The sequence below is a fragment of the Tupaia chinensis genome, unplaced genomic scaffold (assembly GCF_000334495.1).
Source record: "Tupaia chinensis unplaced genomic scaffold, TupChi_1.0 Scaffold149964_2, whole genome shotgun sequence".
Taxonomy (NCBI): Eukaryota; Metazoa; Chordata; class Mammalia; order Scandentia; family Tupaiidae; genus Tupaia; species Tupaia belangeri.
The window spans coordinates 841,972-852,254 of NW_006209806.1; the positions used below are offsets into that span (position 1 = coordinate 841,972).

Sequence of the window (10,283 nt, forward strand, 5' to 3'; positions counted from 1 at the left end):
GGGGGTCCCCCCCCCGCCCCGCCCGCTGGGAGGGGCTCCAGGGAGGGCCCCGGCCAGGATCCGGCCTCAGTTCACCCCAGGAGTCGCCTTCCTCCCCCCTCGCTCTCCGGCACGGGCCTGTCACCCCCGCTGCCTCCCAGGGCCCTGGCGCGGCTCCGGCCTGGGCTCCTGACCTCCAGCCTTGTCCCTCCAGGGCCCTCCAAGCTGGCCCCAGACTCCCCCAAGCCCTACCCTGCCATGGCTCCTCAGGGCCCTGGGAGAAAGACCAAGCTCCACCCCCTCCGCCATCCTGTACCGAGCTGCCGAGACGGCCAGAAAGCAAGGCTGGTCCCGCCCCCGAGCCTCCCGGCACAGGGGTCTCTTCCACCCACTCCCACCCCAGGCCCTCTCCTTCCGGGAAGGTTGGTGGCTGACGTTTATAAAACGAGCCACTGTGTAACAAGAAAGACGTCAGCTTCTGAGAAATAGTGAGAGGTGGACCAATAAGCAGCCCCGGAGGGCCCCCCGTCCCAGGCTCGCCGGCCCCTGGAGTGCTGGCTCGAAACTACAGGCGTGTATGAGTCTTGTGATGCGGAAGGAGTCAGGGAAGGCTTCCTGCAGGAGGCAGCGTTTGGGTCCTGATGGAGAAACTGGTTTCTGAGAGGCGGGGGTGGAGCGGGGGCTTTGTTAGCCAAAGTAAAAGCTCCAGGGTCAGAGAAGGCGGCCAGGCCCGCGGCCACCGACTTAGAAAACCAGGGTTAAGCCCTACAGCCGACAGCCGTGGGCTCTTCTGGTGGGTCGGTGCTCTGGGAGCAGTGGGGAGCTATGGAAGGCTCCGGAGTGAGGGTCATGGCTCCGGAAGGCTCCAAAGGGCCCAGACCACCCCCTTCTCACCCCACCCTGCCGCCCACCCCTACTCACATAAGGCCCTGCCAGATCTTTGTCCTCTCTCTGCTTCCCACTGCCACCCAGGGCGCTCGGCCGTTCCTCTCCGACCAGACTCTCGGGGGGCGAGGGGGACACGCTCTGCAGAGAAGGGACGGGGTTCGTGTCCTGGTCCAGACAAGGCTGAGGGCCCAGGTGCTGTCTGCAACGCGAGCTGCCCACGTGGGGATGGGCTGCGGGGCAGGCTGCAGGCGTGGCTCTGGGCCTCACGTTCAGTCACGGGGGCGAGGGGCGGCGCCCTCACAGACGGGACCGCGGGACCAGGGACAGCCGGCGTGTCACAGGCCCAGACCTGGAGGGGCAGACAGCGCTGCTCCCGCAGTGTGAGTCCCCGCCCTTGAAAAACATGCTGGGCTGGGGCCAGGTGCTGGACCCCCACAGAGTCGACCACGGTTCAAGTCCCAGGCCTGGGCTTGCTTTCTCACTTTCTCTCTGTCTCTGGTCAGTGTACGTGCCCTATAGCAAATTTTAAAATAATACTTAAAAAAACTTAAATAATTATTTTAAAAAAGAAAAGCACTCTGGGGTGTGTGCCCCCGATTCCGACGGGCGGAGAGGCAGGGCCGGGCGCAGCCGCCCCGCCGGGGCCTTCTCCCTCCCTTCCTGTCTCTCTGGCAGGTACATGTGCTCTGAGACAATTTCTAAAAACCAAGCTCTGGGACCAGCAGATGGCATAATGGCTATGTCGCTGAAATTCCATGTAGTCGACCACGGTTCAAGTCCTGGACCTGGTGGCTTAAACTCACACTGGGTGCATGTGCGTGCGTGCCCAAGACCCCGAGAGGAGAATGGAGGAGAAGGGACTGTGGCGTGGCCATCCTCCTGGGGGGTGATTTCTCGCTTTCTGTCTCTCTCTCTTTCTGGAGAGTGCACGCACCCTATAGCAAAAACCTCTCATAAATAAATAAATAAAACAGGCTCCTTTCTAAAAACCAGGCTCCGAGGACCAGAGGTGGCATGGTGGTTGAGGCGCTGAACTCCCGGATGGCCGACTGTGGTTCGAGCCCCGGACCCGGGCTTACTTTCTTACCTTCTCCCTCTGTCTGATCAGATTAAATAATTAAGGGGATTAAGTAAATAATTAAAAAAAAAACCAGCCTCCAGGTGACAGTGTGACAGTCAGGATTGGGTCCCATCATGTCGAATAGCCAACCTCAGCCCCCAGGAATGCAAGCCTCCCTGGGTGCCCCCACTTACCCTGCTCGGGGCTCTGTCCGCTGCCAGGTGGGGTGTGATAAGAAGAGAGGAGGGAGAATGAGGGTCTCCGTGCCCTGGCGCCAGAGGCCCGCCCTCCAGCTTACAAAGCTTGGCCCGGCCCTTAGCCTTCCCTCCTGCCCGCGAGCAGGGGACGGGGATGTCCCTTCTCCGCCCTGTCCACGCAGATGCCCAGGGATGGGGAGCGACTTGCCCACCCAGCCAGCTGAGGGCGCCCCCGTCGCCCGCTGCGTCCCCACCCACGCTCGCAAGCTGGGATGGAGCAAAAAAAAGCCGGGGATGGAGCACAGGCCGGCCCCCCCCGCCGCTGCCCTGCTCCGCCCGCTCACCTCTGGACCCCTCGGCCTCCACGCCTGCGCGGTCCTCCTTGGCCGCCGCCAGCTGGGCCTGTGCAGCCAGCGCTCCGGACAGAGCCAGCAGCCCCGTGGCACTGCCGCCCACCAGCCCCGCAGGGCGCGGGGTGAGGGGCACAGGGGGGGGGTGGTGGGACAGCGGCTGGAGCTGCTGCTGCTGGAGGACAGGGGCGGTGGGCAGGGGCGGGGCCTGCGATGCTCATGGGGGGCGGACAGGGCACGTGGGCGGGGCCTGCACGGGGCGGGGCGTGAGCAGGGGAGGGGCCTGCAGTGCCCCGCGTGGGTGGGCGGGCCGGGGTACATGGGCAGGGCTGGGGCCTATGGCACCTCCGCTGCCCACCCGCCACCCCAGCTCTTGACCCGGGGCTGGGCGTCTCCCCAAGGCAGAGCGGGGCGAGGACTCACCCCGATGAGGCTGTTCAGCTCCCCCACAGTCACCTGCTTGGCGCGCTCCACGGCCTGCAGCACCTGCTGCTGGTGCTGGGTACGGGGGACACGCTGAGCCCCTCTGCCCCGCAGCCCACCCGGCTCGGCACTCCCGCCCCGCTTTCCATCCCGACCCGGGGCTGGGCGTCTCCCCAAGGCAGAGCGGGGCGAGGACTCACCCCGATGAGGCTGTTCAGCTCCCCCACAGTCACCTGCTTGGCGCGCTCCACGGCCTGCAGCACCTGCTGCTGGTGCTGGGTACGGGGGACACGCTGAGCCCCTCTGCCCCGCAGCCCACCCGGCTCGGCACTCCCGCCCCGCTTTCCATCCCGCTCAAGTGCGCGCTCACGGCAAAGTCACCCCCAGGGAGGGCCGCCGCGACCCTCTCCATTCTCCTCCCGGGGTTCTGGGCGCGCGCACGCGCACCGAGTGTTTTTAAGCCGCTGGACCTGACTCACAGATGGCGTGGTGGTTAAGGGCCCTGGACTCCCACATGATTGACCGCGGTTCGAGTCCCAGACCTGGCGGCTTGCTTTCTCACTTTTACTTTCTCTCTCTCTCTGGCCCTCTCTTAAAATAAATAAATAAATAAAGTTAAATAAAATAATTTTTAAGAAAACGAGAAAACTGCCCGGTTGGCCATGTGGGACCCGGCCTTGTTAAGCTCCAGGCCACCAGCTGGCCCACGGTCTGGTCTTTGTCTTGAAGACGGGGTCTCAGGGCACCTCGGCCCACCGGCTCCGCCTCCCAGCGCGGACAGCAGGCCGTGCCCTCAGGCCTGGCTCTGGGCCGTCAGGCGGTACAGCCCAGGCTGGTCTCCTGCTCAGGACCCTCCTGCCTTGGCCTCCCCAAGTCACTGGGACCACAGGCGCCCCTGGACCGGCCTAGGTCAGCCTGGGCTCCAACCTGGGCTCCCCTGTGGTCCCGGCGGGCAGACCTCCAGGTGCGGCTGCCTGGCCCCGCCTGCCGTCTCTGTCTCTCCCCTCCCGGCACTGTGGGCACCGGGTGGGTCAGTCTCTGTCCTGGGCGCTGCAGGGGCTGAGCAGCGTCCCTGCCCCCATCACACATGTCCCCTGGGCAGAACTGCCAGTCCAGAGCCACCGCGGTACCCAGTACCCAGGTACCCCTCCTGGCCGGGTGTCAGAAACTGCCCCTCTGGAAGGCCCTCGGAGCCCCACCCAAGGGCCTCCTCCCACGTCCCCGTGGTTCCCGAGACCCGGCTGGGGACTCTGGCTCCTTCCCGCCCGGCTTCGTTCACACAACCTAACGCTCTCCGCCTGATCGGCACCAGGCTGGGGCCATCAGGGCTGTGGGCCTCCAGCTGGGAGAACCCGCCGTCTGTGCTGGCCCACGGGGAGCCCTGGCTGCCTGCTCGCACCCTCACAGTGGCCCGGGAATGGGGCTTGGCGTATCAAGTTTAAATTAATGTCAGTTTTTGGACCAGCAGATGGCTTAAGGGTTATGTCGCTGAACTCCCACATAGTTGACTACGGTTCAAGTCCTAGACCCGGTGGCTTGAAACACACGGAGTGCGGCTGGCAGGTGATGTGGTGGTTAAGAGTACTGGACTCCCACATGACTGACCACGGTTCGAATCCTGGACCTGGTAGCTTGCTTTCTCACTTTCTGTCTTTCTTGCTCTCTCTCACCCTGTTCCTCTCTAGTCAAATTAAAAAGAATGAATTAATTAATTAATTAAAAAAAAAAACCTCACACCAAGCATGTGTGCGTGCCCAAGATCCTGAGAGGAGAATGGAGGAGAAGGGATTGCGATGTGGCCATCCCCCTGGGGGTGACTTCTTGCTTTCTGTCTCTCTGGTGAGTGCATGTGCCCTATAGCAAAAATCTCTCTAAAAAAAAATAAGTAATTTAAATAAATAAATAAATGCCAGTTTTTTGAACTGCCAGGGCCCACACGCCCGTCAGAGACAGAGGGCGAGGGAAGAAGTGTCTCCCACGGGACGCGGTCCTGCTGCGACCCTGCTCCCCACCTCTCCTTCCTGCTGGGATGTGGGGTGTGCACACCTAAGTGTTTTTAAAGCCACTGGGCTGGGATTCGAACCGGGGTCGGGAGACCAGCAGTTGGTGTACTGGTTACGTCACTGGACTCCCATGTAGTCAACCGCAATTTATGTCCGGGACCTGGTGGCTTAAACTCACGCCGGGCGCGTGTGCGTGCATGCCCAAGATCCCGAGAGGAGAATGGAGGAGAAGGGATTGCGGCGTGACCATCCCCCCTGGGGGGTGATTTCTCACTTTCTGTCTCTCTGTCTCTGTCTCTGTCTGGTGAGCGCACGCGCCCTATAGCAAAAACCTCTCCAAAAAAAAGAAAAGAGAATGAAGAGCAGGACTGTGGTCACACGTATGCTCTGGCTCCCGTAACCTAGGCGGTGAGGCCAGCTCGGAATAGTATTTAAATACAAATTAGCAGCCGCGGTAACAGCCCTGGGAACGGCGGCTGGCGGCTACCGGCTGTGGCCTGCCCGCGGGGACACAGGCTGCTTGCTCTCCGGCCTGCCCCGGGCTAGCCGCTGCTAAGATGCTCACTGGGGGTGCCTGTCTTTTCCTGTAAGGCCCAGCCTGGCCCCATCAGCAGCAAACTGAAATGAGAGCTGGAAGCCGCATGGGCGAGGGTGGGTTCGAATCCCCAGGTCGGCTGAGAAACATGCCAAGTGCATGTGCGCACGTGCTAGACCCTGCCGAGTTGGCGGGCCGGGAAGGGGCCGGGAAGGGGGCTGTGGCGGCTGGGGTGTCTTCTTCCTCTCCCCCACCCACGCACATGCACTCTGTAGCATGAATTTAACAACAGGACCGGTCTCATGACCTAGTGGTTAAGGTAGCTATAACTCACAGGCCCAGAATAGGGTTCAAATCCTGGCCCCACCAGCTTGAAAAACATGCCAGGCACATGTGCGTGTGTGCCCCAAATCCTGACAGGGTGGAGGAATGGAGGAGATGGGATGATGGTGACCACGCCCCACTCGGGGCGCTTCCTCCCTCTCCCTTTCTGTCTCACCCTGGTAGGTTCACAATTAAAAATAATAAAAGAAATTGTGCCTTTGCTGCCTCCACTCAACCCTGCCAGGGCCGAGGCTAGCCACTGCAGATGGAGCACGTGCGTGGGGCCGCGTGCCAATAAAACTTTATTTACAAAAGCCGCAGCGGGCCGGGCTTGCCAGTGGGCTACATTTTGCTGATTCCTGGACAGGAGGGAAGGTGCTGCTGCTGCCTTCATTCACTCCTTCCAAAACACCTTTTACCCACTTTTTTTTCCCCAGAGAGTTTTGCTATAGGGCGTGTACACTCGCTAGAGAAACAGAGATGGAAAATGAGGTCACCCCCGGGGGTATGGCCATGCCGCAATCCCCTCTCTTCCGTTTTCCGCTCGGGATTTTGAGCACACACACGTGTGCCCAGCATGAGTTTCAAGCTGACGGGTCTGGGATTCAAACCACAGTTGACCATGTGGGAGTCCAACACCTTAATGACTATACCATCTGCTAGCCTCTAACTGTTTTTTTACATTCCAATAAAGTGCTAATTTTTTAAAGAGGTTTTTGCTACAGTGCCCGTGTACTCGCCAGAAAGAGAGAGACAGACAGCCAGAAATCACCGCCCCCCGAAGGGGTGGCCACGCCGCAATCCTTTCTCCTCCATTCTCCTCTCGGGATCGTGGGCACGCACGCACACGCACATGCATGCACACATGCCCAGCATGAGTTTAAGCCACTGGGTCCAGGACTCGAACCATGGTCGACTATGTGGGAGTCCAGCAACATAGCCATTACGCCAACTGTTGGCATAAACGACTGTTGTGTAAAATAATAAATTTTATTTATTATGATTTAATTTTGGTACGAGAGAGCACAGAAAACTGAGGAAGCAAGACCCTGGGTCCAGGACTTGAACCGTGGCTGACCATGTGGGAGTCCAGCGCCCTAATCACCACTCCACCTGCTAGCCCCAACATTGCAAAAAAGTGCTCTTCAAGTATAGCTGTCCTAGGCCTATCTTTTTACAACGGTGGTGGTAAAAATTCATAATATATCAGGTCGTTGGGGAAGTCATGGCGCGGTTTTGCATAGGTCATTTCCGATGCCCTAAAGCCACCGTTTCCCGGTGCAGTGGGTGCACCACTGAGCAGCCGTGTGCGTGCCCACCGTCCGGCACAGGACCTCCTCCTCCCGAAGCTGGAGCCGCAACTGGAGCTCTGTCCCCATGGCACGTCCCTCCCTAGCCCCCAGCCCAGACCTGTCCTGCTGTCTCTGTGACCCTGGTGGCTCTGGGCGCGTCCCGTGAGTGGGACATGTCATGGGGACAGGAAGGGCTGACCACTGGGTGGCCGGGACACTGTGCACTGGGCAACCTCCTGGCGGCAGGGAGGGGCCCACCTGCCTAAGGCCACGCAGCTGCAGGGTTTGGGTGGCTCCGCTCTGCGCCTGCTCCCCCTGAAGGGGGCAACGCCCTGCCTCCCCCTCCAACACCTCCAGCCCCAGCAGAGGAGGCCTGCGTCCCCGCCGCCGCACTGCTCACCTCCTGGGTCAGGAAGGGTATGATCTGGGCACAGATGCCGCTGAGGCGCTTCACGATCTCGGCCTGGCAGGAAGACACAGGCGTGGAGGGGGTGGAGAGCCGCCATCCGGCCCTGGCCCCGCAGCAACCCCTCTGCAAGGCTGAGGGCGAGGACTTGTCCCCGCTGGTGCAGCGGCGGGCCCGGCGGAGGCCCAGGGTGGACTGCAGCCAGGAGACCCGGCTAAGGGCCTTCGTCCCAGCCCCACCGCCCACGCAGCAAGCAGCTGCACGGACAGGGCTCAGACCCACCACCCAGAGGCTCAGGCCGTTCTAAACCGGCGGGGTGAGCCTCCACCCCGATCCGCAGGTCTCCGCCTGTCTGGGCGCCACCTCTCCCAGCTCAGACCCTCTCCGGGTCGGGCCTGCCCTTTGGGGGTGATCTACAGCTGGGGACCTCAGGGACTCCTCTGGGCCAGGAAGAAGCCCTGCGGGCAAGAAGCTGCGCATGCGCGATAACCGAGGCTTCGCCTGCGCGACGGCCACGGCTCTGCCGCTACCTGGGTCCAGATGAGCCGTGTGCGTCCCCACCATGAACCAGGCTCCCACGCCGCTACGGGCCCACGGCACGCCTGGGGCCGAGCCAAGCTCTAAGCAGACAAGCAGCCTCCTACCCACTGGAGGCAGCACATCCCGGGAGCACGTGGGACAGCGTGCGAGACGCCCGGGCACCCACACTCCAGCCCACCAAGCCCCCGCTCCGCTCGGCTACAGCTCCTTCTGACGGACAGATGGGCGAGTCCAGCAGCACCAGAATCCTGGGGTCCCTCTCAGTGTTAATCTCAGACTTCTGGAGTCAATTCCAGAACCCCATGTCTATCTCAGACACTCAAGGTCACTTTCAGAAACTGGGTGACAGGCTTAGGACCCTGTGACCCGGCTCAGCTCACAGGAGCTGTCAAGAGCCTGCAGGTCTGTGGCGAGCCCGGAGGTCTGTCCCAGGGTCCGGAGGTCTGTCCCAGGACCTTGAGGTCTGTCCCCGATCCAGGAGGTCTGTCCCAGGACCCAGAGATCTGTCCCAGGACCCAAAGGACTGTCCCTGAGCCCGGAGGTCTGTCCCAGGGCCCAGAGATCTGTCCCAGGGCCCAGAGGTCTGTCCCTGATCCCGGAGGTCTGTCCCTGAGCCCGGAGGTCTGTCCCCGAGCACGGAGGTCTGTCCCCGAGCCCGGAGGTCTGTCCCCGAGCACGGAGGTCTGTCCCCGAGCCCGGAGGACTGTCCCAGAGCCCGGAGGACTGTCCCCAAACCCGGAGGACTGTCCTTGAGCCCGGAGCTCACATTCAGAAACTTAGGAAGCATCTCAGAAGCCCATAGGTCTGGGCTCCATCGGGCTCCGTCTCAGAACCGTGAGGACAGACCAGGTCTTGAAGTCTGTCTGGGCGCGATGGGGCCTGTCTGACCCCTGGGACCAAACCCAGCGCCTACAGAACCTTCCCACCAGGTCCACCGGGCCCAGTCTCAGAACCTGCAAGGCTGCAGGAAATCTCAGGGCCACCTCAAACTTCCACTCAGAGATGGAAGGGACTGCCCATCCTGGGACAGAAATCACCCCAGGGTGCCTGCCCACCTGCTGCTGCGGGTCACTATCGACCCGAGGCTGCCACCTGTCCCCTGGGACCTCTGCAGAGCCCCCGGAGTGTGACCCCTGTTCCTGGGTCCCTCCCGGCTCCAGGGCCCCCCTGGGCCAGCCTTGCCCGGCACAGTTACCTGCTTGTGCATCTCGATGTTGAGACCATAAGACATCTCGTAGTACTGCAAGGCAATGTTGGGGTGTCGGGGGGTGCCAGCGGACAGCCCCCAGCCCAGGGACCCACAGCACATGCCACCTGGGGTCCCAGAGTATGAAATAGGGGCTCTGCCTGGAGGGCCCCTCTGCAGACACCCCAGCCCACCGGGAGGCCTCCTCAGGAGCTGGGAGGGTGCCCCAGAGCCTAGGAACCCAGACAGCCCGGTTGACCAGGAGCGGCCTGGCTGGGAGTGGGGGGGAACAGGCTTCGCTCACAGCCAAGCCCTGCTCCCCACTCGCCCACCCTGCCGTAATACCCTCACCATGACATAGTGTCGCTGCATTTCCGTCTTCTCACTGGCCAACTTCTCGCATTCCAGCTTGAGGCTGGGTAGGAGAGAGGGCACGGCCCCCGCCCCGCGTGGGGGGCCCAGTTTCCAAAGTCACGGGCTGGCTCGCCCCCTTCCCGCCGCCTTCCCGCCCTCCTGCACCCCTTCCCGCCCTCGCTCGGCTGTCATGCGCTCACCTGCGCAGGCACCTGGACGCCCTCCCCCGTCCCTCGAGGGCCCGCCCGGGGCGCAGGTGAGCTCGCCGGAGGGCGCCCCGGCCCTCACCTGTGGTACTGAGCCTGGAGGAACTGGAATTCCTCCTTAATGCGGTCGCAGGTCTCCAGGATGGAGAACTTGAAGGGCTGGCCGGACTGAAGCGGGGTCTGGGGGTTGGAGGGGTCTGTCCCCGAGCCCGGAGGTCTGTCCCCGAGCACGGAGGTCTGTCCCCGAGCCCGGAGGACTGTCCCAGAGCCCGGAGGACTGTCCCCAAACCCGGAGGACTGTCCTTGAGCCCGGAGCTCACATTCAGAAACTTAGGAAGCATCTCAGAAGCCCATAGGTCTGGGCTCCATCGGGCTCCGTCTCAGAACCGTGAGGACAGACCAGGTCTTGAAGTCTGTCTGGGCGCGATGGGGCCTGTCTGACCCCTGGGACCAAACCCAGCGCCTACAGAACCTTCCCACCAGGTCCACCGGGCCCAGTCTCAGAACCTGCAAGGCTGCAGGAAATCTCAGGGCCACCTC

At 62.2% G+C, this 10,283-nt stretch overlaps 1 protein-coding gene across 1 annotated transcript in view; it reads right to left on the bottom strand.

The window, feature by feature from the left end:
• Positions 1–9,923, bottom strand: part of TLE2 (TLE family member 2, transcriptional corepressor) — a 20,573-nt gene extending 10,650 nt beyond the window's left edge. Inside the window, exons 1-8 of the mRNA XM_014585509.2 lie at positions 9,826–9,923; positions 9,535–9,598; positions 9,193–9,237; positions 7,452–7,514; positions 3,098–3,172; positions 2,469–2,649; positions 2,122–2,141; positions 901–1,005 (exon numbers count right to left, since the gene is read on the bottom strand). Of these exons, the coding sequence (XP_014440995.1) occupies positions 901–1,005; positions 2,122–2,141; positions 2,469–2,649; positions 3,098–3,172; positions 7,452–7,514; positions 9,193–9,237; positions 9,535–9,555 (510 nt within the window). The 5' untranslated portion in view covers positions 9,556–9,598; positions 9,826–9,923. The remainder of the gene's footprint in view (positions 1–900; positions 1,006–2,121; positions 2,142–2,468; positions 2,650–3,097; positions 3,173–7,451; positions 7,515–9,192; positions 9,238–9,534; positions 9,599–9,825) is intronic.
• Positions 9,924–10,283: the final 360 nt, after the last annotated feature.